The sequence below is a fragment of the Centrocercus urophasianus genome, unplaced genomic scaffold (assembly GCF_019232065.1).
Source record: "Centrocercus urophasianus isolate 14NV4802_14NV808 unplaced genomic scaffold, USGS_Curo_1.0 seq_32, whole genome shotgun sequence".
Lineage (NCBI taxonomy): Eukaryota > Metazoa > Chordata > Aves > Galliformes > Phasianidae > Centrocercus > Centrocercus urophasianus.
The window spans coordinates 912,585-940,581 of record NW_024884889.1 but is presented as its reverse complement, the minus strand read 5'-3'; the positions used below and the strand labels follow the sequence as shown (position 1 = coordinate 940,581).

The following is a 27,997-nucleotide window of genomic DNA, read 5'->3' as shown; positions in this document are numbered from 1 at the left end:
GAAACTGTACAAGAAAATCACTACATACATTGTTATTAACACACATACTATTTTCCATAACTATAAATTTTCACGAGTCTTTATATGAAGGAACATAATTCTGGCCAGGTGAATTAATAAGCAGGTTGTAACTAGGTTGTGTAACAGCAGAAACATCTGCATCATCCTGGTCACAGCCCTCCCTACCCTCAGATGCAAACTGCTTGCTTCAGACAGGTCTTGCTTAGGGCCTTGGGAGGGACCAAAAAACACAGATCCAAACCACGCAGGATGTGGGACAGGTATTGCTCCACCAGTCAACAAGGCTGGTTGGTAACAGCAGCCCACATCTGCGAGCACTCTGGAGAATGCTAAAAGAATCACCATACAAGTTTGGACAGACAAACTGTAACACGATTTGCTGCAGATGTGGCCATTACCAATTGTCTTTGTAATGACTTTTATCGTTTTCCTGCCACAAGAAGCAGTCAGCCTGCTGAAGCCGAAACCTCTGCTTGTACCTGTTTATAAAGTAAGGGAAAACTGAATGAGAAAACTTTTCAAGTATAGTTAAAATGTTTATAATATTAGAGGCAAGAACCAGTCCACTGCAGCTTAGTGACTCTGTCAGATCCTAAATGTTCATTTCTAAGGGTGGAACTGATGATGAACATTGTCCCTGCAACGCCAGTCTGTGTTACCTGTAGTCGCATTACACCTCACCCTTTCAATGAGAATCTCCCCAGGTAACTAGCACGTTAGTACCAGGCATTTAAAGGTCTCTACTTCTGAGCTGCACTGAAATCAGCACAGAGTCTGATTCACACTTCTATCTAATACCAAAGGGTTGGAATGCTACAAAGTGCACAACAGTATACAAGGCTATTAGATATCACTTGTATTATCAGAGTACATAGGATCACTATTTTTGAGCAGCGATGCTTTGTTAGACAACAAACCAAAAAGCTACTTACAAGCTCAGTGTTGTAACACCACAACTCAAGAAACCATGGATGACCAGAAAGCAAAGGGCATACTTCAGTGATACACACCCTTCAAAGACCAAGAACAGCCTAAATGGTTTAACAGGCGCATCAGATAAGCAAAAAAAGCAAGTGGAGGTTGGAAAAAAAAAAAAAAAAAAAAAAAAAAAAAGAGCTAAAGAAGCACATTTGACAAACTGGTGAAAGAAATGGGAGCTGTGACAAGCAATCGGACAGCACCTGACCTCTCAGTAACAGGTGAGGTAAGTGAAAAGGGCATTAGGAAACAAACAAATCACCTTTGAGACCAGAGCAAAGCAGAACTCCTGCAGTGCTCTGGGTGTACCACAAGAAGTAAAATGGGGGGGAGGCAGAGGTAAATGCTCGCTGCAGGAAGAAGCATTCATTTCAAGCCCATGCTTAGGCAGGTCCTCTGCTTCGACAGCGAGGCAGTGTTTGGTTTGCTCTCAATCCTTCTCGTACTGGGGAAAAAAAAAAAAAAAAAAAAAAAAAGGAACAACACGTGGTGGTTTGTGGGGTTCCAGGTGGCATACATGGGAGACTGCTATCTTCTAGCAATGCTCAGGAGCACGAATGGCATCTTTCCAGTGAAATTACCAGCACAAACTAACTTACCATATGTTCCTTTAGATAAGATTATTAACTTTTTGCACATCTGTGAGATGTTTCAAGTTCAAGAGAGACAGCTTCTGAGCACTGTATTAACATTCAGAGCAATTAAAAGCTTGTTAACAACACCGGTGTTAAAATAACTAGGAAAGTTATATTATCTGAGAGGAGTTGGCTATGGAGAAGGAGCCATCTGCGGAGACCAACATACAGATAATAAAAGGAAGAATAAACACACCCATAAAAAGGTACGAACCTAGCAACCCACAGCACACCAGCACAGAAGGGGCACAAAGGAAGCTGAATAAAAACGGCATTTCAGCAAAGGTGTCACAAAACACATGCCACAACAGAACGGTGACAGGGATGTTAACTGTGCTTAGGACAAGCACTCTACCATCTCTTGGATCTTAGTTTCTTAAGAGATGTCTATTTGTACTTTCTCTTACCCCACTGTTAGCAGAATTGCCACTTGAAGTGTCAAGTGCCGTAAGGTTGACACGAAATGACACAGGCAGGAAGATCAGCACTGCTCAGCAATATTCAGCATTGCGTTGCAAGTCCACTTCTATCGCTCACAAAAACGATCAATATAAGCAAAACGGAGCAGAGGACAAGAGTTCTGTGCAATTAATTAATAACTGGCTTACTTTAAATCTTCTCCCTCCTAAATCCAGCCCACTTTGAAAGCGTACAGCTCTTCAAGATTTACTCTTTCTCCCCATCCCAAACGAACTATCCCATAACAAGCCATCTACCGGCCCCGAGGGCATCAGGGAGAGATTTCCACTTTTTATCTGCGGAAAACAGCATCGGCTTTCCCATTCCACCCGACGGCGGCTCTCACCTCGGCTCCCCTGCAGCGCCGCGTACCACACCAGCGGGAAGGCGGCGCCCAGGCACAGCGCAGCCAGCAGCCGGCCGCTCCTCAGCCGCATCTCCCGGCGGGGCGCTCCCGCCTCCTGTGCCCGGCTACCCGCCGGCCGCCCGGCTTCGCCCGACGGGCGTGTCCGCTCCGAGCCGCCCGCCCCCGGTTCCCCCCACTCCCCTCAGGCAGCGAGGCACCCGCCCGGCGCGGGCGCTAACGGCCCCGCCGCTACTCCTCAGCCCCGGCTGCGGCACGGGTCGGCTGTCAGCTCGAATGCCGGCATCGACGTGGTTACGTTGCTGGTGGTTACGACGCCGCTTTGTCTGTAGGCGTTTAGAACCAACGGTGCAGGTGGCACGTTCCTTGTACGATCGGACCAAGAGGTCCAGCTGCAACGTACACGGTCAGTTGAGGAAACAAAGCCTTCCAGTTACCACCTCGTTGCAAAAGTGAAGTAAACTCTAACTGGATGACATCTAAAGCACACAGGTAAACCATTGGCAGCCATTAGGAGACACACACCTTTTTCTTCCCCTGCACGTTCTTGGCACTCCGTAAGCCAAGCCAAACCAGCAGACCTGTATGTAGTGGCCACTGTATGGAGGCACTGGATACAGAGGAAGATTCTGACTTTGGTGAAGGATGCACTTTCAGCTGAGGTCTGAACTCAATCAGTAGATTCAGACTAGATATTGGGAAGTTCTTTTCTGTGAGAGTGGTGAGATGCTGGAACAGGTTGCCCAGTGAGGTTTTGGATGCTCCTACCTTGGAAGTTTCCAAGGGCAGCTGGATGGGGCTGTGAGCAACCTGCTCTAGTGGGAGGTGCTCCTGCCTATGGCAGGGGGATAGAACCAGATGGAGCTTTCCAACCCAAGCCAATCTACCATTCTGAGTAATTGGCAGCAGAACACATCTCCCATAACATAAAGGAAGGGCAATCCTGCTCACAGAGCCTCCCAGATCCTGCTCTGCGGACATGGTTTTAACGGAGCCACTAGGTCTTATGAGAAAAAAAAATGTCATTTTCACACCTATCCGTGAGCAGTTTTTGCCTTTCACTATGACACGCTCAACAGCTGTTCACAGGTCTACCTCCCATGCAAATCAGTCATTTTTTGTTAGGTTACCACAGCCTTCCTGTCTTAGAACATTTCTATGGACAGGTTTACTTATCCATTTAATAGATACTTTGAGTTACAAATCTTATTATTCATTAATAGCACAGGGAACCATTAGGTGGCCTGTATCTGTATAGAGACCTTCAGCTCTGAGCATGGCTCTGTGAATCACCTGGAAACCTGAAGCTAGACTTACTCTTCCTGATCTGTACTCAGTCACTACACTGCCCTCTTCCATCTGTTATCCTTCTGTTCTTTCACTGTATCTTGCTTTGATATTTGTACTGAGAAATCTTCTTGAAATTACAATTGCTTTAAGTGTCAGCAATTCTTGTTATTAACCGGTGTGACTACAACTCAGCACTCTTAGGCTCTGTTGCCTCCTCAGTGCCACTTCTCTCCAAGTTTACACATGAAAAGCTCAGCACACTCTTTTGAATGGAAGATCAGTGCAGTTTTTGACATGTTATTAGTAAAATAGATGTGTAGTCCTATGAGAAACAGATAAACATTAACTATGTCATACACAATGAATTGAATGCCTATTAGCTGCCTGCCTGCTGTGCTTACATTACCAAGCCAAGGTGAACATGCATATGATGGAGGAATACTGAAGGCAAGAATAGCAGACATCTAACATATATTTTAGTTTCTTTTCAGAGCCAGTTAGAAAAGTATCACTATCACATAGCTACTGATCAACCTGCATATTGTTCAGAGAACATCTGAATGCATTAGCTGTTATTTATAAGGACAACTCTAGAACAGATATTTAGCCATGCTGACTTGTAATGATCATTCACTCTACGCTGACCAAGACTGGTGTATTAACTTTAGATGAGGTACTACATTAACTGCTTCTATAAAAAAGTAATAAATCCAAATACCTCATCAGTGGAAACATAAAATAATTCCACTGCCTCAGGACCTGCTTGCAAGTGGCCTCTCCTACTTGCTTCATGTTTTCCTAACATCTTCCTCCCAGTGCTCTCTTCATACACTGCAGGTGTTCGAGAACTACTTGAGACCAGTGTAAAATGTGCATTTTTATTTTCCTTTTCTTACCTCTCAGCAGCATTTTTGGCATACTGATTATTTAAAAAAAAAACCCACCCACCCAACTGGTAAGAACAGATAAGTAGAACATATTAGCACAGGGTAATCCTACCGCCTCTACTGAGCTAGCAGTTCAGCAGGCTGCTTCCACTGAGATGGTTTACCTGCCAGAAGGGGTTTCTAGGCTCGTCCTCATGTGCTTTAACTGAACGTCTCTTCTTATAAGTTGCATTTTCAGTACTATTTTCATATATCTCTGCGAAAGCAAGAATAGAGATAAGAAAGATTAAAATAAATATTTGACAAAACACGGGCTCACAGGTGAAACAACTAACAGGATTATTCTGCTTGCACGTTGCTGCCGTCCTTCATCTCCAAGGGTACACAAACAAAGAATAACTACCCGTAACAATAGGTAACAGTCACTGCCATGGAACGCTTTCTGACTATAGAGATCCAGCTGATACTGCTGGCTAAAGTATTTGCCCTGCTGTCATTTAAGAAATGTAGTTTTAAAAGGTGAACAGTAGGTCATTATCCTTCCTGAAGCCCAAGTCTCTCTGAAGGTGGTAGCAGAAGGCACCGACTGAACACAAAAAGAAGAAATCAGGACTGTTTTCTTAAGCTACCTTTTACGTTGTTGAATGTCCTAATGTAACTGATGATGCAGACTGAACCAGAAGCATTTGTGTCAGCAGACGTCCTCTGCTGGACCACTCAGTTGCAAAAAAGAACCAAATGAAGGTATGGGTTAAGAGTTTGCACTTGCTTGTTAGACACTGAAAAAGACCGTCAAGGTTAGAACAGAGAGTGACGTTAACGTGCATGAAATCCCTGACTTATGTATCATCAACTTTACCTATGTATTTTTTATGCTTAATGCAACAGGTCTAATCATAATGTATCATCAGCACCAGGTACTCTTTGCAGTCTGAACTGAGAGGACAACAGTAGCGTGCTCTGAATGTCTACAGTTAAAGATTACCACAAGACAAAGCGAAACAATTTCCAAAACCTGAAGCACAAAAAGATGTGCCTTTGGTTCCTAATAATCCATAAAAAAAGGGATTTCTATGTAAGCATAAATAACATAATTGAAAAGAAAGAATAAAGGAGCCATACTGATATGAAGATATTTCCGAGTAATTAAAAATACCCAACGGAAAGCTGAACTCCTAAACCAGATTGTAGGAAGGCTTTATTTTGGTACCCACCAACAAAACTGCCATCTGCTGAGATTCCCCTACACGTCGTTTGCACAGACCCACACTGTGAGGATGCACCTGCTGGACTTTCGAACTAAATCCAGCAGCTATTGCTCCTCATCAGCTATCTCAGAGCAATCAATGTGTGGGCATGGAGACTGACAGGAAGGACCTGACCACCCTTCAATTTCTTACCCGTGTTTCTTCACGTCGTTGCAACTCCTCCGTCTCCCCAAGCAGTAACACAGCACTGCTGCTGAAGCAAAGATTGTTCTGACAACAACCATCACACCCCCCTGTCACCAAATAAGAGAAATACTTTCTAGTTTATTTTTATCCTGTAGCACTCCAGTGTTTTAAGAGTCAGATGACTCATTTAAGAAGCAGCACTGGAAAAAATGAATGACCACCTGCCATCTCTTAAGACACATCACTTCCCATAGAACCATAAAATCCTTAGAGTTAGAAGAAACCTCTGAAGGCCCTCAAGTCCAACTCCCCTGCAATGAACAGGGACACCACAGCTGGATCAGGTTGCCCAGGGTCTTATCCAGACTTGCCTTGAAAGCCTTCGGGGACAGGGCATCAACCACAGCACACTAGGTGACCTGTTTCAGAGCCTCACCACCCTCACTGTAAAAGACTTTTTCCTTGTACCTAAGGAGCTCTCCCCACAGAGTGGGAATCAGACCTGAAGTCACAGAATCACAGAATGGCCAGGGTTGGAAGGGACCTCAAGGATCATGAAGCTCCAACCCCCTGCCACACGCAGGGCCACCAACCTCCCCATTTAATACCAGCCCAGGCTGCCCAGGGCCCCATCCGACCTGGCCTTGAACACCTCCAGGGACGGGGCATCCACAGCCTCTCTGGGCAGCCTGTTCCAGCACCTCCACACTCTCTATGTAAAGAATTTCCCCTGACATCCAACCTAAATTTCCCCTCCCACCCTCAACTTAAAACCATTTCCCCTTGTCCTGCTGTTATCTAACCTTTCAAGGAGTTGACTCCCCTCCTGTTTGTAGGCTCCCTTTAGGTACTAAAAGGCCGGAGTGAGGTTCACCCCGCAGCCTTCTTTTCTCCAGGCTGAACAAGCACAGCTCCCTCAGCCTGTCTTCATAGGGGAGGTGCTCCAGTCCCCTGACCATCTTCGTGGCTATGCTCTGGATCCTCTCTAACAGCTCCCTGTCTTGTACTGAGGGCTCCAGACCTGGACACAGTACTCTCTAGATGGGGCCTCACAAGAGCAGAGTAGAGGGGGACAATCACCTCTCTGCCCCTACTGGCCACCCCTCTTCTTGGAGCCCAGGATCCCATTTGCTTTCTGAGCTGCAAGGGCACACTGCAGGCTCATGTTAAGACAAACAACTGAAATCAAACAACTGAAGCTGACTGACAGTGATTCCCCCACACGAAACTCTGCATCCCTGCGGTTGCAAAAATACAAAGGGCCAGATGCCAAATGTGTTGGTCCACCCTTGGAACCACCCTTGGGATGCAGGCCACCAGACCTGCCATGTGGCTTCCAATTGTGTGCAAAAGGTGCTTCTATTTTCACCCATTTATAAACGTCTCAGAATGTGGCCAAGCAAGTCTGTCAGCTCCCATCCTGTTCTCCAATAAAATTCTGCATACAATTTAGACGAACAGGAATTCTTTCCGCCACTCTTCAAGCTTCAGCCCATGTTTACTAAAATAACCATTCATAGGAAAACAACGGAGGCGCCTGCCAGTCCTAAACCAAACACCTGGGCTGACTCTGTGGCAAAGAAAGCTCCAGAGTATCATTAAGATTGGAAAAGACCTCCAGGATCACCCAGTCCATCGTCAGGCCATCCCTACCATGCCTACGACCGACGGGCGGCCGCACGGCCACTCAAGGTCCGCACCGCACCGCTACAGCGGCGGGAACCTCGCCGCCCTCCCCTCCCAGCCGCCGTTCCCCGGCGGCCCCGCAGCCGGCACTTCCGTCCCCCCCTTCCCGGCATCACTTCCAGGTCAGGAAGGCACCGGGCGGCTTCCGGCGGGAGGCTGCGGGGCGCCGAGCGCTGCCGGCCCGCGGGGCTGAGGGGCGCCGGCAGCTCCTCGGCGAGGGGAGCTCCCCGCGGGCAGAGATGTTGGCGCGCTTGTGGGGGTTGCTGTACAGCAGCTACTTCCGGTTCTGGCTGAAGTGGCTCTGGCGGCTGCTGACGGGGAAGTGCGAGCTGCAGCGCGTCTTTGAGGGCGCGAAGGAGGGCGCGCGGAGGACGCTGGGCATAGGTAAACGGGGGTGGGGGGGGCGGCCGCGGGAGCGCGTGCGGAGCCGTGTGCGTGCTGACGTCACCGCGTACGTCCTGCGGGATGGGCGAGTGGTGCCTGAGGGGAGCTCGGCGCCGTTCGCTGATGTTGGTACCCTGACGCCGTTAAAAAAAGCCACGCAATAAAACGATGCACTTGATTCATTTCTGAGAGGAGGGAGGCGGGTCGCATGCCGCCAAACGCGAGTCCGATTTCAGTACTGCGACAACAAGCATCAGCAACAACCAGCGAATGGTTGAAGGCTTTCGGTTGCTCGGTACCTGTTGGTTTTAATGTCGCCATACCCGTGTCATCCAAAAATTGCTCAGAATAATACAAGAATGCCTACTAGGAACTAATAAAACCAAACCAGTTCGGTATAAGTGACTTTTTTTTGTGTTATCATTGCAGAGCATTCACTGGGATCATCAAAAAATAAGGTAATTATTAAAAATAATAAAATTGTGCAAAAGCGAGGTAGCTGTTTGTTATTATCAACCTTATTACAGAGGCAGGTGCCTGAAAATGCTTTTTGAGGGAGGAAAAAAGTAGAGGAGGAAGAGATGGAGGGAGAAGAACGCTGTTGTGGGTGCTGCATGCCAGCACCTACATCCCTCCATCGCTCCTCAGCAGCAGTCAGACAAGTCGTGGCACTGAGTTATTCGTCATGGAGAAGGTCGCCTCTCCCTGTCACAGCAGTCTGCCAGGCTAGTTTTGCAGAAACCAGCAATGGGACGTGGGTAGGTGATATAGAGAGAGCAGTTTTGTGCCACCTGTACAGTACATTCTCTAATCATTGGGAAAAGTGCAAGTTTGCAGGTAGGCTTTTAACTAACAGGCTCATGCTGAGTGTTCCTTAGCAGTTAGATACCGTAGTTAACACTCAACACCCTCAAACGTGTATCTCTTCAGATGGATGGGTCTTTGAGCATCTCTCAGTTCAGTTCTAAAGGACTTACCTCTGGCCTTAATGAAACATAATGGTGTTGGTGTGAGTGCTAATGGTATTGAGAATGCACTGCGACCATGAGAAGTTCAGAAGCAGAAATAAAGTAGTCGCTAAGTGACTTCAGATGGGCAGGGTGTAGTTATTGTTAGCGTTTGCCCTTTGTTCTAGAAGGCTGTAGAATGGCAGAATTTTGTATTGAGTTCTGCTGTTTCAGCTCAGGGCTTGTACCTCAATTTCATTAGTTTATTGTCTCCTAATTTTGAAGCACTGTTTCCTTATTGAAGTTTTGTCACTTTTGCTCCTTAACAGCTGCATTTATTTAGATCGAGGTTAGGAAGATCATTTTTCAGGTCAGCCTTTGAAGGCAAACATTTGAAGGGAGCATGTAAACAGGAAGGGGAATGGCTGTTTACATGGGTGGATAGTGATAGAAAAAGGCGGAATGGTTTTAAACTGAGACAGGAGAGGTTTAGGTTAGGTATTAGGAGGAAGTTTTTCACACAGAGGGTGGTGATGCACTGGAACAGGTCGCCCAAGGAGGTTGTAGATGCCCCATCCCTGGAGGCATTGAAGGCCAGGCTGGATGTGGCTCTGGGCAGCCTGGTCTGCTGGTTGGCGACCCTGCACACAGCAGGGGGTTGAAACTGGATGATCATTGGGGTCCTTTTCAACCCAGGCCATTCTATCATTGTATGAAACAAGAACCTAAACTTGGGTGTTTTATTTTTTGTGGGTCACCTACAAAGTACGTGTTTTTATTGAAATGAAATTTAATAATTAAGCTAATTATTGAAGATCTTGTTGCATGTGATTTGAGCACATTTATCATACACGTTTTCAATTTATCGACTGTTCGCTTTTCACAGTTTTTAAAGAATGCTTATGTGACAGGCATCCAGAGACTGAGAAGTAACAAGAGTAAAACAGGTGATAATTTTCTGCATAAATTTCTGCGTTCCTCATGGGTCTTCTACTCTGTGAACTTCTTAGGTTCTAAGAAATGCTCTAAATGCTGATGAAACTGAAATAGAGAAGTGTGTCAGAGATGTAATGACAGAAAAGAAAATTGAACAGAAGGATGTCAGGTACGTTTGGAAGTCTGATGTGGGGTCTTCAAGCCCAACAGTTCTGACTTGTCACATTCCTGCTGTTGCTTAGTCTGATAGAATCAGTAGACAGTTCAGCACTTGCCTTTCTGTAGGGTTAGAAAATAAGGTACAGCTGTGTCCTGTTGAAGTTCTGGAAAATAAATTGCAAAGTTTAGTTTGACAGGAGTTGGTGATAACCACCTCTGCATCTCACAGGTCACTTGTGCTACTCCTTGCTGGTGAGTAGCGTTATCACAGAAGTTGTGACATGAACTTTGTAGTTATTCACATACATTTGAAAGAATATAATGATGCTGGATTATAGTTTGCATTCCTCTCCAGAAATAATTAGGAGTGATTGAGGGCAAGGCCTGAACTAGAAGTTTGACTATTCAGAATGAAACTCGCCTTTTAAGTTGTAACATTTATATCATAGTTTGGATCGAGGCTTACAAAAAGCTTGGGGGTAAGTGCAGGTACAGTAGTAAGGCTGATGTGTGGAGTTTTTGTGTTGCCAGAGATTTTAGCTGAGGGGCCTTACTTCCCTGCATGTAAATGAAAAGGTCCTGACTGTGCAGCTCTCAAAACAGTTAGTGGTTTTATAAGTAGAAACAGCATCGAAATAGCAATACCAGGATGCTGAAGTATGAAATGTAAATGTAAAGCCCTTCCAAATTGTAACATTCATGTTGTGCTTAGGACTTCTCTTAACGTTGTTCAAGCAAGAATTTATGGCTGAGTATCCCTCTTAGTAGCTTCTGTTATTTGTTGTTTTTCCAGGTTTAAGACAAATCTGCATATGTCCTTACTGCAAATAACAGGTTATAAAAAACTTTACTTGGATGTGGAAAACCTGAGGAAGGTCACATATGATTCAGATAATGAAGAACACGAGGAACAGTTAATTGAGGTAAAAAAAAAACCAACAAACCAAAAGCAAAAGCTGTACTCATCCCCCACCATCAAGTCCAGCAGTTGTAATGAACTTGATTTAAAAGTAGCACTATGAGCAGCTGTCCTGATGGAAGCTCTTTTCCACTTGCAAACTTGCAAGCCATTATAGACTCATCAAAATATAATGCTGGAGTAAAACAAGCAAGTAAACAAAAGTTGCCTGCACTGGGATCATTTACTGTAAAACCAGACAGAACACCAGCAGCAGACTAATTTTCCTAACAGGTCATTGAACAATCTTAACTGAAAAGATGTATAACTTCACCCACGCTTCTATAAATTTCCCAGCTAACAGTTACCTAATAACTAGAAAATTAACCCTCACGGTCATTTGTTATTACTGCATCAGTGTTGAAGAAGACAGTTCTGTCTTCCAGTATTCAATTATCAGTACAAGTAATAGCATACAAATGATATAATTCTGTTTAAGGCTTTTTAAAATAACTTCCAGCGTGCAGATACTTTAGCACGTCATTTTCTGAGTCATTCATAAGGACTCCACTTGTCATGGAAGTCCCAAATTTGTGCAGTATGATTTGTGGTGAATTCGTATTTCAGTATGCTGCTGTCCTGTCAGAATGTGATTTTTGGAAATGTCACCAGTCTTTGCTTCTGTAGTGTCTGAGAAGGGAAATTAACACTTTAGAAGTTAAATGTAATCATTTTCATGCCTGCTTGTTACAGTACTGTTACAGTACGACTCCTGATCGCCACTAACAGAACAGCGTGCAGGCTGTGTGTGTCCTGTGCCATGGTCAGTGGTCTCTAATGTGCTCTGAATTATGAGCTATTATACTCTGGAGCGGTGCGTAACATGGTAACGTTTGTGCAGCTCTGGAATTTGCTGATGCCTCATGAAAACCTGAAGGCCAGAATCACGAAGCAGTGGTGTGACATTGGCTTCCAAGGCGATGACCCCAAAACAGACTTCAGAGGAATGGGCCTGCTGGGATTAGTGAACCTGGTGTAAGTGAGACAAACTGCTGCAGTTCTGCTGTAAGGACTTTGCAGTATCTCTGAGTTCGCACTGGTTGATTCTGTTTTCAATAAAGACTGAATGAAAGCAATTAGAAATGGTGCTTATATACAGACAAAACCAGTATTTTAAAATAAATTAGTGATTCTAGCAGCTGTACCTCTTCAAACATCTTGTTGGCTGAAGGTGAGGGGAGAAACAAAGTTGCTGCAGACACCTTGTTTTTTGCACCATTTGATTGGTTATGCCTTCAAAATAATTTGCTGAAAGCTTTTTAAGTTTCTGAATTAATTACTGCAATGAAAAACACATTTAGTACCTTTGCTCAGTCAGTTGGGCTTAGCTGAACTTCACATCTGTTGTGTTGCTATTTTAAACTGTACTGGCTCAAACTGAATATAAGTTAATTTTGTGACATCTCCTTGGTTTTTGTTTTGTGATGTTTTTAGCTGATGTTGAACACAATCTTTTTAAATATGAACTTAAAAATAATGGAAGGTTTTGTTCCACACTGGCAGGTATTTTAGTAAGCATTACACCAGTGAAGCTCGACAGATCCTTTCTCATTCAAATCACCCAAAACTGGGGTAAGTCATAAGACTTTTTCTTGCTATTTTTTGTGGAAGAACATGTGAAGACTGTCAGGTACTTGTACTGAAAATGAAGAGGAAAATATTTGTGTTGCTTTCCATTTAAGTAGAAGCCAAACTAGAAGAGTTTGAGAAACTGAACACAAATCATTTTCAGAACCAGAACTGTTGGCAGGTTTTTTTTTATAACAGACTCAGTAGGACTAAAATGATGCAAAATAGTGGCTGTGGTTAACACTTGGAATATCAGCTGTATTTTTAATAGCCTTAGGTTAGATGTAGATATGAATAGTTACTATTCACCTTCTTATTTATCCCACGTAGAGATGGTATAGATTCTAATCTTTTTTGCTGGACACTTGTTCTGTAATAAGTAAATAATGGAGGCATTTGCAAAACTATTGTAGAGGAAATTATATGTTTTTCAGTAGCTCACATTTATGTGGATAGATGAAATAGGGAACCGAAAACGGGCCTGTCGCTCTGAGTTGGCTTGTCAACAAGTATAGGAAAAATTGACTCTTACAGTTCTTGCAGTGTTATCTGCTTCTGGGAAACTTTTAAGTCCTTCAACACGTAAGGTTAAAAAAAAAACCCCACAATGAACTGTGATTGCTGTTGCAGATATTCTTATGCAATAGTTGGAATTAATCTGACTGAAATGGCATACAGCTTACTGAAGAATGGTGCTTTGAAGGCTCATCTCTACAACGCGGTCCCTGGATTGCCACAAATGGAACACTTCCATCAGTTTTACTGTAAGTATCCACGGCTTTTTCAGTGCAGGTTACTGGAGGTAGACCTGAAACAGAGAGAATCTTATGTGTGATTTATGTTGAAGGGCGCTTCCGCTTTTTTCCTCGTTGGCTGCAGCAAGATCAGGTATTGGAACTGCAGCCAACACTGAGTCACCATGCTACAGAAATACACGCCTAAGGAATAGATTTAGGTGACTTTCTGTATCTGCAGGCTGAAAATTCAGTATTTGCAGGTTTTTATTTATCTTTTATTCATTATTTCAATGCCCTAGAGGTTGCAGTTAAAAGGGATGAGGCACTCAGCTATCTCAGGGGGTTGAAAAGAGTCTAAAGGATCACTGTTGGTCTAACAAGCTCAAGGCAGAAAATGGCAGAGCTCGTTTGCGTAGATTGTATTTATTTTCTTCACAGGTTATCTGGTTTATGAGTTTGATAAGTTTTGGTTTGAAGAAGAACCAGAAAGTATTATGCACTTCAACCAGTACAGAGAAAAATTCCATGACAAGATTAAGGGTCTTCTACTGGATTATGATGTGATATTAACCTTGCAGAACAAAAAGAAACCATAACTCCTCTGCAACACATCAGGTTCTACATCAACAAGGGAATTATGCATTTGGTTGCAAGTTTTGCAGGTTTCACTATGAACTGTGTAACAATAGAACTCTTTTGCATTCAAAAGAAAAAAAGCAAGCTAAATTGGGTTAACAAAGCTCGGACAATCAACCTCTGTTTACAGCTCTTATATGCTATTCTCCAAAGGACATTTTTGTATGTGTGTTTATCTCGTTGTTCTGTTTGGTTTTGTTTTTAACCTGGCTGTCTGATGATCCTCTGGATCATTTGCTCTCAATTTCTTTTATACTTCTTGGCGCAAGAACTTGAAGCAGATATTTTTTCTGCACGGTGTTTCTCATTAATACGTTTATCTGATTATTGTACCTTAAAGCTTTTTTTAGGTGAAGTTTCTGGTTTGGGGCTCTTTGTGTTCTCATTCTGTACGTGTAGTCCATCATCTACTTGTCAGCGTTCTGTTTCTGCAATGAAAGGAATGCATTAAGTCATGTAGAGTCTTGGAGAAGGGGCTTTAATTCAGCAACATACCTGTGTACGTACTACAAATTCCTTCTGGCTAAGGAAGTTTTTTTGCTTGTGGATTTGTACCAGCAAATTTCTGTGCTTGCAAAAAGCTTCATTTGCAAACAGAAAAAGAATCATAAATCAACAGTGCGAGGGTCAGGCCCTCTTTCTGAAAGCATTCCTGCTCTAAAACTTTTCCATTCTTTCTGATCTAAGATGTTTGACTTTGTTGCCAACCCTTTTTTTTTTTTAGCAGATAACAGGGAATTCTGATTGGGAATACAAGGGAGTTAGAAAGTTCACTCATTTATGTAAAATAATAAAAAACAACCAACCACCACAATTGCATCTTCCCTATCCTATGAAAATTAACTCCAACTTCTAATGAAAATGCATTTTCCATGTAAGGATGCAGCTGTGACACATTCCTTAACCTTGGCATCCCCAGACAATCTAATCAATAACAGTTCATGTGTGCATTTTGACTAACTGTTGCTTAAAGCAGCTTTAAACAGACTTGGTAAAACCATCACTTCTTTTCCTAAAACCTACTACTAATCAAGTGCCTTCTGCTTTATTCACTCAGTGTTTTATTTTTATTCTGTAACCAGACCGTAGCCTTAGAAGCTTGAGTTATCTGGGAAAAGCCCTGTCAGCCCGTCCCTAACTAGCACACTGGCACCAAAGTTTGATGCTAACACAAGCTTTCCTGGTTATTTTTTCAATTTTTAAATCATCTCAGGTAAATTAATTAACAACTACGACTCATAACGATGAGGCTCCTGAAGAACGCAGATTTGGAGCAGGAGAGGAAAGAGACAAACCCCTTTGTGTAACGAGTCATGCTACACTACAGAGACACTACATTTATCACTATATTCTGTAATATTACATCTCCTTGGAGAGATTAAAAACCCATGTGGATGAGGTCCTGAGCAGCCTGCTCTGGGTGACCCTGCTTAAAGCAGGGGGCAGATGGACCGTGGGGTCTCCACAGGTGCCTCGCCACATCAATAGTGATGTGTAGAAACAGGGACTTTGTGCACTGCCTCCACGCAGCTGCTCTTGGTCCCTTCAACATTTCTGATCTTTGTATTAGTGGGAAAGCTCCTGCTCATGCTATACAGTACGTATCTACATGCAGGAGGTGTTCTGCCATCTTTTTATGGTACTTCAGTTATTGATAATGGTTGAACAGTTCTTGAGTTTACCGTGCGCAGGGCAGGGAGAGGTTCAGCTCACCTGTGTTGGACTGACACTATTCTATTAAAAAATAAAACTAAGTACTGTTGGTAGTTACAAGTACGTATGGTTATACCTCTGCTTGTCAGCACAACAGCAGTTCTTTTGCTGCTCCCAGGTACTTGGAGCCTTGTAACTGTCACCACTGTAAAAGCTGAGATCCTGTGGTGCCATTTCTCTCTGATCCCTGTGCAAATTGGACTTTCCCAAAGTCTGACAGAGGCAAGGAGCAGAAAGCGCACACTTTACATAGCAGGCAGCACAGAACATAGCTGCCTGCTATGTTCTAGTCCCACCTTCTTTCATGTTATTCTTAATGATTTTTGCTATTGCTTGTAGATCTCATTTGCAAGTAAATGGGGCACATCTTTTGCAGTTCACAAGTGACCACAAGATTCCTGCTGCTGCTGCCAGACGCAGATATCCATTTTTTAATTTCATTTTGCACTTGCTAGACAGTGACAGAGTTGTTACCATCTCAAAAATCCCTCTGTAAAATGCATCTTCATTAGCTTTTTTCAATTACTAAATGTCAACCCAGCTGTCACCAGGTGAGTGGTACATATGGGAACGCATTAGTTTGTACGTAGTCTTTGTTTAAGATGAGTATTTGCTAGGCTCCACTGCAGTTTGCCAGTAAATGGTTAGAACCTGCATGTATTTTGGTGTGATCAAGTACCCCAGTGCTTCTGAGAGTCCCTGTGTGTAGAATAGTAGCAGCTCTCCCTGTTTTGTACTGGTGGTGGGCTAAGTGTATTGTGGTAGCGACTAGTACATAGGGAGGGGGAGGTCTAACTGCATTTAGGGGAGGGAAGAAGAGTGTTTAGAATGGTGTTTTGATAGTCACTGCATTTTATACCAACTCTGTTACAGAATGACAATCCTAAAGCTATAGAGAATTCAAAATTGCCTTTCTGCAAGTTGATAAAATCAATTTGTTTAACGTCAGAACTTGTTGCTCAGAGTTTATCCTAAGAGTCTTTCAAGTTAAAACTTGGTAAATTCTCTTGCTGTTATTTATTAACTGTCATGTATTATCCTACTGGAACTTGTAAGTATTGCTAGTTTGCTAACTGCTGCAGCTTGCAAGCATTCACTACACTGTGGCTGATACATACCAGTCACTTTAGGAAAAAAAAGAGTGTGAACACAGAGCGGTTCCCTATTTTGTTTTTGTTCTTGTAGCATCTGTTTAGCAAACTGCCTCCCTTCCCCTTGTTCAAGCACATGCTTAAACGTGGTGCTGCACCATGAACAGAGTAATCTGGAGATATGGAAAGATTACTATAAATCAAGGCAGGAGCTAGTCTTTCATTCACTGAACGCACTGCTTCATACATAACCAACACAATTGGAAAGCATGATTTGAAGACAGTGCTACCTAAGGAACAAAAAATGTTTTCAAACTGCTGCTTCTGCCGTCTGACGGTGCAGACAATAGGATGCCCTGTCCTAAAAGGGCAATGGGAGAAGGGGCCAATTTAAGCACCTCGAGTCCTTTTGGATTTTCACTCATTGGTGTAAAACAAACGAAAAACAAACCCCAAGCATTCATTCCCTAGGTTTTTCCATCCTAGTTTAAACGTTTAAAAACAAGAACGTTAGTTAGCCTTGTCTTAGGAATTACCGTGATGGAAGAAGTTTGTGGGAATTCAGTAGTCACAGTTATTGAAAATAGGACTAGTGAATTTGTTTGGTCATACCTGTTTTGTGTTGCTGTGGTGATCTATCTTGGGACTGATGTTTCCTGTGCCAGTCTGTATATTGTTTTTCACTTGGGAAGAGGGTGGTGGAGGGGGGGGAAAAGAAAAAGACACCTGAGAGTGCTGCCAGGGGGGCAGTTTCTCCTTTTCACACTGTGCTTAGATAACTGCGTACTAATAGAAATTTACGTTTACCACAGTATAAAAGCAATAATGTAAACTGTGACGTCTGTAATGGAAACTTAAGTTTACAATGGTAGAAATAAAGAACAAGTTATTAAAAATACTGTCAGTATCGGTGTGTTCCGGCCTGCTGTCATTGTTAGAAAACCAACAGTTTGCAGTGAGCCATGCGTTGATGTCTTTTTCCTAGTAGCTGTACAGCACAGCTGAGAGAAGCACTGGAGGCTGCAGATCGTGGATATGTATGAAAGCTGAAATGGAAAAAACCCCAACAGCTAGAACAGCTGCCTCACCTACATTTCCTAGTTTTAAAATCAGCATCCAAGATACAGATCTAAAAATCAAATACCAAGAGAAAGAAAGGAATTAGATTGAAATCCGACTGTGAGATCTACACAAAAAGGTGTTTATTTTTATCTCTCGAGATTCGTCTCATGATGTAAAGCAATGCTTACATGCAGGTGTGCTTGAAATCTTACATCTGTTGTAACAGGAAATTTTAATATGGGAAAGTCAGTTTGACACATCTGATAAATTTTTGTGTTTTGTGACATTTAACACTTCCTCTCTCCACAAAGAAATATTTTTTCTTAACTAAACAAACAACTACAGCAGCAGTCCAAAAATTTGGCTGTACAATCAAAGTTGCACAGGTTGGCTGCTGTGCAGCACTGTCTGCTGCTGCAAGGGAAGGCGGTTAATACTGCTCCCTGCCCATCACTGTACTTTAGTATTGTTTGATCTTTGTTTACTAAAACAAAGTAACCAAGAATACATACATGTATATATCAATAAAATATACTAGGCATGTTGTTTTAATGGCTAGGAAGAGCCTTCTCATTGCTAATAAAGAGCAAAGCGCCAGGAACAAACTGACAGCTGGAAGAACTCTGGCAAACTTCTAGAGAAACCCTAATTTTTCTCGGTTGGTTTCTCCGCTCCCCAAATCTTTCACCATGCAGTCAACTTCAGATAGGCTTTTGCTTTTTTTTCCTACTTTTCCACTTGGCCTTTGCTTTTACTTATAAATTTCGGAGACCAAAGGCTTCTTTCAACGTACAAAAGTACTACTGTATAAGAATTTTACCCACTTCACCTCTCACTCTTTTTTCCCCTTTGTATTCAGAAGCATAGAACGGGCTCAGAACTGTCCCAGTCTCAAGATGAACAAAACCCCAACCGTCAACTGGTCAATCATGCAAATACCAGTTATTGTAGAAAATGGGATGAGGAAGCAGATATTCAGGAAATCCAGATAGATACTGAGCACTCCAGAGAAGAAAAGCAGTGGTAAATCATCGTCTCACAGGACATGCTTTGGGAGGTTACCTGTCACCAATTACTGATTGCATCTTGCACTGTGATTAAAAATCACTTCCCACATTTCATGCCTTGTATACTCAGCACCAGAACACACTCCTGCAATGACATTACTGGTCGAAGCATGTACTGCTTTCTTTTCTTATTAGATATATTCCAATTTAGAGATTCACAGAGAAGGATACTAACAGAGAAACAGTACTGAAGCTCAACAACACTGACACCAGCTTGATGGAGGAGACCTGGTGAGCCTGTATTACACCAACACAGCTCAGGTGCCTTTTTCATCTACCACTTCTTCATTTAGGCATACTGTAGGCTTACTGTGCTTATGCACTACCTTTAATTTGCTGCTTTAAGTATCCAAAAGGAATTCAAACCCTTCCTATTTGTTTCTGTAGCACACCTACTGCCAAGAGACCCAATTACCCTAGGCTCAAAATGTTGCTGCAGTCACTAATAACGGAGAAGCTGTGATAGGAGGGACACAGCAGCTTAGTGAGTACTCAGTATAGCACACAGCTTACCTAACACAAATATCATCTCTCTGCTTGACCAGCTGCACCAAGGCTACTTCCTTTCTCTCCCACAGCCCTTTACACAGCATGCCACACGCAGCATGCTGGCCTCTGCTATCTTCATCTGTGACACAGCACCTGGCAGCTAACATCCACTGTAACAGAAGTGCCATCACCGTTATATCCAACCCCTGAAGGTGCTTTTCTCTTTAGAACCATTTCAATGTCTAGTTTCCAGTAGGTTTAATACATGAGGTGTCCATCTGCTTCTGCTTGCCAAAAGCACAGGTCAAGTGAACCTTCGTGAGCTCCAACAAACACCTGCCCTTACCTCCAACACCCAGAATTCACAAGGTGTACGTGAGAAGTTGCTATCAATACATACCTTTCACTTGCATACACTATGAGTATCTGAGTAACTTGAAGGACAGACTGGAAGAAAACTCGATGGAAAAGCATTTCTTTGCAGCTTCCCCTCCTCCTTTAAATAGAGCTACATGGAATGAAGTCCCACTCCCTCATGGCTCCACTGTCTGTCACTTTGCTGGCAGCATCCCCCTAATCAGGCTGCTACCAAACCAGACAGGCAGCTCAACAACATCCAGAAATAAGTTTCAGTTCTCAAGAGAAAGGTGGTCTTCCTTTTTGTTCTGGCTGTGAGACCAACAGACCTAACTCAACTCCACTGCTCACAGACTCAAGAGGGTCTCTATCTCAAAACGCATGTCAACAGACTTGCTTACACAACATGTCTAGGTATACAAAGACTTCAAATACACACTCACATTTTCTTGAAGGTCTTCATGTGACTGCGTGCCAGTCAGCTGAACTTCAGTGACTTCCACCAACTTGCACCCAGGTCACAGCAGCTCTTGCCATCAAACAAGCACCTATCAGGAGGCCAGGAAGTGGGAAGTGGCCTCATCAGGTGAGCAGCCTTACTAAAATCCTGGAGAACTCAGCTCACCTGGCTGCTTCCTGGCACAAAGCAGCTCTTAAAGATGACTTAGCTCACACTTAAAAGGCATTGCTGAGATGGTTTTGTTATTCAGAAAGACAAGGAAGGCAATGCAGAAAGAAAATTGACCCTGTAAATGGCTATGGGGATAGGAGAGATCCTTGTGGATGCCTCCTCTTTTTATAGGAAAGCCATTTTACTGCTACACCGCCAGTCCTGGTGGGTAGAGCACAACTGGCAAACTCTCGTAGGATGAAATGTGCTTCACCTGTAATCCATATAGTTCTTGGGGTGTGTGGCAGATTGCTGATATGCCTAAGTACACTTAGACATGACAGACACTCATGGAAGTATTCTGGGGTTCTACAGACTGAAAAAGGCTGAGTATCTTTAAGGAAGTGTTGAAGACTTCCATAGCAATGTACTGGCTGCCAGGCCCTGTTCTGGCCTTAGCATGTGAAGTTAAAACATGAAGCCATGTTCTTCAAAATGGTCATTACAGCTTCATATGAATGTCATGATTTGATATGCACGCAAACCAACTTGCATATTTTCATACACAATTTGTTTTTTTATATTGTTATGTTTTTATGTTGTTATGTAAACTCTACAGAGCTAAAACAGAAAGAACTCCAATTACTCCCAAAAGTAACGCTAAAATGGTCGAGATAAGGGTTACCTAACCATTAATGCACTCAGTAATCAAGAGGCTTTATATACACACAAATGGCAAGATGATAAACTGCAAAAATAAATACGTATTTACAGAGCAGATATATATACTGCCTGTTCCTATTACTGCCATGGCTGTGAAGCTGACAGCTTACCCTGTGAAAAGCATTTTAATACTAACAAACGTAAAAGCGTGCTTAGCAAGCTATGGCAACATACAGATGCTTAACAAAACACCTGTGGGTCGTGATGAAGTATTAACAACTGTTGCCACCAACTGTGAGCCTAACATGGAAGTGCATTCCACGGAATGGCACAGTGTGAGAGGCCCATGTGGATTGCTTGCTTGTTGCAGACAGATTTCAACACATGCAAGTGTTTAAGAAACAGAAGTAGCCAATGTTTTCCTTCCGAAACCTGGTGTTGGAGAATTCAATTCATTTGCCTCTGTAGTAAAACCCAATCACCTACTTTCCCTCTAGCGTGACTTAACATTAATATTAAAAATCAGATCTGTGCAGTGTATTTTATTTGTTTACATTACCTAGTTGTGGTTAAAAACCACTTTATCTGACAGTTTAAAAGCATTCTTTTAAAATAAAAAGAAAACACAACTTTTGCTAAAAATTGGCAAGTTACATGGCTGCAATATACAGGAGTATAAAAAATTAACAGTATTCTACAGAAAATATTCTCAAAACAGCAAATAAAGATTAGGCATAGAAGCATGATCCTGAACTGAACAAGTATGAACTATAAAACAGCTAACAAAATTTAAAAAAATCCTGAATATCCGTATAAAAGAAGCAAGGATTGAAAGTGCAGGTGCTCCAGTTTGCATTTTCACATATTCAGTAAGCTGATACAGGATACTACTCATTTTATATAAAGTGACAGTGTTCTCAGTAAGACTTAAACATTCAGTTACATTATCTTGCAGCTTTTTCATTACCTCTACTTTACACCGTTGTAAATGAAGACTTATGCAATACAGGTTTTTAACTTCTTAATCTAACAAGGATATAGTAAGTTGGTGGTAAAGGTTAGTTTTAAAAGCTAAGCTAAATATGCTGTAGATCCAACTAGATACTTTTGTGTTCTGGTTTTTAAAATTTATTTCTAAAAACATCTGTCAATTTTTAAGGGACTCCACCAAGCTGTTTTGGTACCTGCATACGCTGTCATTGGAGCTTAATGGCAGCAAGGCTTCCAAGTCCATTTGCTAGGAGCACAGCTCCAGGCAGGACCACGATGGAGATTTATTTTCCCTTGGTGGCCGAGGGCTGTTCCTCTGCTGGGTCTGGTCAAGCTGGAGGTGGCTGAACCAGCAAAGGCAAATGGATTCTGTGTTCTGTTGGAGCAGAAATCATCATACTTAACTGCATTTGTGTGAGGTGCCAGCTCAACCTGGGACGCCCTTTCTACTTTTGAGTGTACCATTCTCAAGCAAGGGAAGTTAGGCCCCAGTCAGGAATCACTGAAGGGATCTTGCATGTATTCAGAAAATAAAAATGAAGCATACATTAAAAAATATTATCCTCTCTGGGAATAATAGTAAAAAAAAACACCAAAACACGAGTTATATGCAATAAAGTTATCCTGCAGGGATGGTGCCTGGAACATAACTTCACCCTGAAGTCCTATTCAGTTTGACAGCGTCCCTTTAAGTTTTAGGTGCTTTTTTTTTTGTTTTGTTTTGTTTAATATTTCCCCTCAAGAATCAGACCTCTGCATTATGTCTGTTTTAAAAATGCACACAAATATCAGCATTAAGTTCACATTTAGAAGAACTAATCTTTACCATTTAAAATTGACAGCAAGGTTAATAATACACACACTTCACTGACAACTGATATTTTTTTCTTCTGTATTTTGAATAAAATTTGCATTCGTGTAACATTTCCCACAGAAAGAGTGATTATACTTCAAGACATAGTTAAGTATGCACCCCAACCTTTTCACATTAGTGAAAACAATAATGTTTTGAAAATACCAAGGCCTGTGCCAGGTACTCATAAATACATAATAGAAAAAATAAAAAAACCTGCCCTTTATCCCGACATAGTAGAGATTTCGTAGTCACTGGCCGAGGTGATTGGTTTACCCATCATCCTGACATTTTTAGCGTTAGTGATCCTAGCCATCATGGACACAGGCTTATCAAAGTACCTAACCAGCGCTGGCTCAGTCAGAAGGGAGGCTAAAAACTGTTCAAAGGTGATGGCCCAGTCCCTGTCAATGCTAGTGCTTCTATGAAGAGAAGTGGTGTGGTTGCTCCGTACTAAAACAGTGTCTTCACCAATGTCCTCGCAGTGCAGCTTCTCTTCTTCATGCGAACCTGCACTCAGCACCGAGTAGGAGGACATGGAGCTATCGTCTTTTGTGTCATCGTCAGAAATGAGCATGGAAGAACAGGCTCCGTTGTCCCTGGGAGAAGAGTCTTCAAGTTTAATGTCCTCCATTTGCATGCCCAGGGTGCTCTCGGTGCAAATGGCCTCCTCGTCGTTGGTGACCAGGCTGCCTTGGAACGGCTTGTGCTGTTCAAGGGGGTACTGCTGGCTGTTCTTCTTCTGAAGCAGCTCGCTCTGAATAGCTTTGCTGCAATTGTTACTGCTGCTGTCTGCCTCTTTCGTGGGCTGCACCGAGAAGAGCTTGCCAACTTCACCTATCTCCAAAAGCAAGCTCGTCACAGCAGCAGTAGCATGGTACAGATCTTGTTCATTGGGGTCTTCGCTGAACATGTTGTACATTGTCTTGCACAGTTCGATGAACTGTCCCTACAAACAGAAAAAGAAAACGTTATCGAGAGAGCAGGAAACAAATTCAGCTGCTGAGACCTAGTAAATCAGTTTAAAAGAAGCTTGAAATAGAGGGATGACAATAGTTTATCTGATTAAACTGAAACTGAAATTACTCTGGGTAGAGTCTAGAAAGCATCTCCAATTATTGGACAGCCACATGTTGTCTCTCTCAAAGCTATCTCAAACAGTTTAACCTGGGCGTTCCTTCCAACAGATGACAAATTTCTCTCTGCAGCCAGAGGAGGGCAACAGAGGGCAAGCAGTGAGACACAGCACTCATCCTGACCTCTTCTTACTGGAAGAACGCTTAGTGCAACTAGCAGTCTGGCAAAACCAGTGCAAAGTAAGGAGAAATGAAAGAAGTGACCTTAGTGCTATTTTAATGGGCAGTGGTAACTCAGTGGAATGCATGCCTTTCAAAGTTCAAAATTGACTAACAGGAAGGAGAAGATTTGCTTAGGGCTACCTAAAGAAAGAAATCCTGCTCTACAGTGAGCTTTCCGTATGAACTCTGGAAGGAACAGCTATCCCAGTGTCTTTACCCTCCCTGGCTGCTATGGATTTGAGACTGACAGTCTAAAAAAGAAAACACAAAATGCTTCTTTCAGGTACCACGTATTCAGGGTTACACAGTCGTTGCTAATAGCCAGCGTCGTATCACCCTTTATCTACAAGCCTAATTAATATGTTATCATTCCTCTATGTACACATCTCGCATTCACGACGTTCTGGGAGCTGGACATGACTTGGTTGAAGACAACTAACTTATATATTCAGCTCACTGCTGTGCCAGTAAAAAAAAAAAAAAACAAACCTGCCTCAAAAGTTCTACTAATCTATTGAATATTTTCAACCATGTTTAAAAGAAAAGTTTAAATTTAGTGAAAAGTAAATGTCAGCAGAAGTACCTGGTTCAGCTTGGGCAAATCCTTGGAGTTTTTTGCTTTGGATTTATTCTCTTGGCTCCACATTCTCAGATAATTTCGATTCTCTTGTGAACTCTTCTTGCCTATTATCAATAAAATTACCCAGAGACGCAGGAAAAGTCCAAGAAGAAACCTCCAATTAATACCTTTTTCCATTTTCAAAAGGAGTATCTTGTCAAGAAATTCAAGATGTAATTCAAAGGGAGACAACATGCATACCTTTGTCTGTTTTCAGACTCACTGTAACAAACCCATCATCTACTCCTTGTTTGTTCCTGCTGTCTAGACCAACAACTAGAAAATACAAGGGTGGGGAGAGAGACCATTGTGGTTTCACATCTATCAATAGATTTCAGGTGTACAGAATAAAATAAAGGCAATTTTCACTCTACAGAAAATGCAGAGAAAAATTGCTAAGACTAAACCATGATTTTCGTTTATTTTTAAGTCCCCTGACAAATCCCAAATAATCAGTTATTACTTACAATTACACTTACTAATATAAACACTTATCTCTATTTTCAAACAAATTCCTTCCCTCTGTAATCCGGAGGATGGGTAATATTTTCTTAAACTGGAGAGAAGCTTAATATCGTATGTCTCCAAGGAAGAGAATATCATTTAAGATAACACAGTTGAGAGAGATTGAGAGAGAGATATTCTTATTAAGCTACAAGAAGTTTTCAGACTACTGAACTGATTTTGATGTATCTGTTGGCTCAATTTTTATTTATTTATTTTTAGAATTTCCCATGTTCTGTGATCCAAATGCATCGTGAAAGACAATATACGTATTTCCATTTTCCATCAAGCCCTATATGCTCAATTTATCACAGAAATACTTCTGCAGTAAACACATCAATTGCACTGTTCTCCGAGTATTTCTGCAGAGCACAATCCAGGGAGCCCGTGGGGTACACACACAAACCCCACTAAGGATGACAAAATAGGTACACAGGCTACATACTTCTTTTTAAAGAAGATAGTTCACTCCCAGAGTTTGGTCCAGTGAAATGGTAGCTTTTTAAGAAGACACGGTGTTTGAAGTGCATTACCTTGTATTTTCATACTCAAGACAGAAGATGCCTACCATGCGTACATTCGGGTGTGATGTCTTCAAAGAAGTACTGCGTGGCTTCGAAAGCAGAGTCTGGTTCTTCTTGTTCAGGGGATGGATCTAAGCAATACCACAAAACTATTTCATTAAAAACTCTACACTTCCACTAAAAACTATAACATGTCCCAGTTGATACACTTAACATTCTGTTTTCTGGACATAATAGTTTGAAGATGTGAAAGTTCAATTCATGGGAGTTCAAACAACTGGATCTGGTAGTACCTCTTTACTGTCACACCTTCCACCTCCAAAATTCACCTCTCTTTGGCTTCTCATAACTTCCTGCCTTTAGAAGCAGGCTTGTTCCCACGTCTAACTTCAGTTAATGTAACCGTAACATTCTTCTGTGCAGGGTGTCCTAAGCAGGATGTCAACCTGTACTAGTTTGAAACGGCCTGTTACGACTCAGGATGAGACCCCAGTTCTTCAATACCAGAACTTTCATTCTTGGAACTAATCTCTTCTTGTTCAGTAAAGTCAGCTGTTCTCCTTTCAGTTAAACTAGAGAATCACTCCAGCCGACCTCCAAGTAAACCAAGCTGTGAGCCATCAAGGACACACGTTCAAAACACATGGAGGTGAATGTCCTCTCACAGGTTTTAGATGCATTTACCAGAAGAATAAACATGCATGTTAATTAAAGCATCCAAACAACTGCAACGTAATTAAATCACAGACTCAGTGAGGACAGCAGTAGGTACTTTATGATAGACTTCAGACAACTCAGAGAGGATACAGTTCCAGGACACTGTTTTCTTCAAGGGCAAAACTGTTCTGAGATGATGTTTCCATCCCCTCTCCACCCTAAACTTGCCTTCTCCACTGAGCTGAGTTCAATTTGTACAGCTCCCTGGAAACATCTGTAAAAGTTACCTGCATTTTACAAGAAAAAGTATCTTTCTGGAAATACCTGTACCACTCCAGTGGGGAACCTGAGAAGAAAGCCTGGAGACAGAGTAGTAACCAGGTCACACAGGAACATTTTAAACAGGCTTTACTGCTAAATAAAATATACTATGGTAACAAACCCTGAAGAACACTGTATTTGTTCTGCTTGGGGGAAGAACCAACCACAGCTCAACTGGAAAGAAACCCATATCAATGGCCTTTTGTGACAGGAGCAATAGAGAATCAGATGATGCTCTCAGATGTTCTAAATCATTTGGCTACGGCAAAAATCTCACTTATTTTATCACAGCATAAACAGATAAAGTAGTTTCTACAAATTAATTTTAAATGGCACAACTACTTGTTTACAACTCTGGTCCAAAGATCAGTTCTAGCCATAAAGACAGCTATTTTATTATAACTTACTTACCAGGCAAAACATGCATTTTATACAGCAGCTTTAGCTTCTCTGTAAGATCGCCATGGCATGCTGCACCTAAACAGCATTGCATACAACACGTTAATACTCAGCATCCAAAGCCATTCTATTTATTACTGCTAGAATACTGCATTTAGAAGCTGCTACCTTATGTGGTTACGCCACTGTACCCCCTTTACAGCCCCAGATAGATCAGAAAGCAGTCATTTGACTTCTACAATCATAAGGTCCTCAGCAGAGATGAATAAATAGCATGAGAACACAGAATACTTCAAATTTTGTACTTCTGTGTTAGGTCCTTTGTTACCTGTCTATTTCATTGCTCTCAAAAATAATCCATCATCACTGTGTTGCCACTGAACTTTTAGTGAGAGAAATTTTTTAAGATGACATTTTTGGGTGGACTTGAAACTTATCAGGCTGAAGAAACGATAAAAGCATCGCATGACTCAGAACATTTATCAGGAAGAAGAAAAAACAGTAATAGAAAAAGACATTTAAACACCAATACTATTCATCACCATTTAGCCAAGGGCTGAGTTGTTACTTATGGAGTACCCTCTGATGATAGGTATCTACCTCAACTCCTTTCTGAAATCAGCTGTATGAAATCCAAGCTGCAGACCATTGTGGTAAGTAAACAAACGCTAGTTCATTTGAAAGCACCAAAATAACCTAAAACCAGACCTCTTCATGAATCATCTTCTTTATGACATATA

The 27,997-nt window shown here is 42.2% G+C and overlaps 3 protein-coding genes across 10 annotated transcripts in view; 1 reads left to right on the top strand and 2 right to left on the bottom strand.

The window, feature by feature from the left end:
• The window catches only part of MGAT4D (MGAT4 family member D), a 40,382-nt gene extending 33,795 nt beyond the window's left edge, over positions 1-6,587 (bottom strand). For 2 of the 5 annotated variants that reach the window (XM_042829731.1, XM_042829730.1), the window contains exons 1-3: positions 6,035-6,587; positions 5,264-5,413; positions 4,799-4,890 (exon numbers count right to left, since the gene is read on the bottom strand). Coding sequence is in view for 1 of the 5 variants with exons in the window: in XM_042829729.1 (XP_042685663.1) it covers positions 2,440-2,530 (91 nt within the window). In the remaining 4 variants the exon portion in view is untranslated. Of the gene's footprint in view, positions 1-2,439; positions 2,531-4,798; positions 4,891-5,263; positions 5,414-6,034 lie in introns of those variants that run through there. The other 3 variants (XM_042829732.1, XM_042829733.1, XM_042829729.1) reach the window with 3 other exon arrangements.
• A 1,320-nt stretch (positions 6,588-7,907) lies between these two features.
• On the top strand, positions 7,908-17,751 carry ELMOD2 (ELMO domain containing 2). Its single transcript, XM_042829844.1, has 8 exons — positions 7,908-8,098; positions 8,528-8,556; positions 10,056-10,150; positions 10,934-11,063; positions 11,940-12,073; positions 12,602-12,670; positions 13,298-13,431; positions 13,843-17,751. Exons 1-8 carry the CDS (start codon positions 7,954-7,956, stop codon positions 13,998-14,000), a joined length of 894 nt encoding a protein of 297 aa, XP_042685778.1. The 5' UTR covers positions 7,908-7,953; the 3' UTR covers positions 14,001-17,751.
• Positions 17,752-21,619: 3,868 nt separating this feature from the next.
• The window catches only part of TBC1D9 (TBC1 domain family member 9), a 43,524-nt gene continuing 37,146 nt past the window's right edge, over positions 21,620-27,997 (bottom strand). For 2 of the 4 annotated variants that reach the window (XM_042829738.1, XM_042829740.1), the window contains exons 17-21: positions 27,270-27,335; positions 25,925-26,011; positions 25,054-25,128; positions 24,817-24,917; positions 21,620-23,884 (exon numbers count right to left, since the gene is read on the bottom strand). In XM_042829738.1, the coding sequence (XP_042685672.1) occupies positions 23,159-23,884; positions 24,817-24,917; positions 25,054-25,128; positions 25,925-26,011; positions 27,270-27,335 (1,055 nt within the window). In that variant the 3' untranslated portion in view covers positions 21,620-23,158. The remainder of the gene's footprint in view (positions 23,885-24,816; positions 24,918-25,053; positions 25,129-25,924; positions 26,012-27,269; positions 27,336-27,997) is intronic. The other 2 variants (XM_042829739.1, XM_042829741.1) reach the window with 2 other exon arrangements.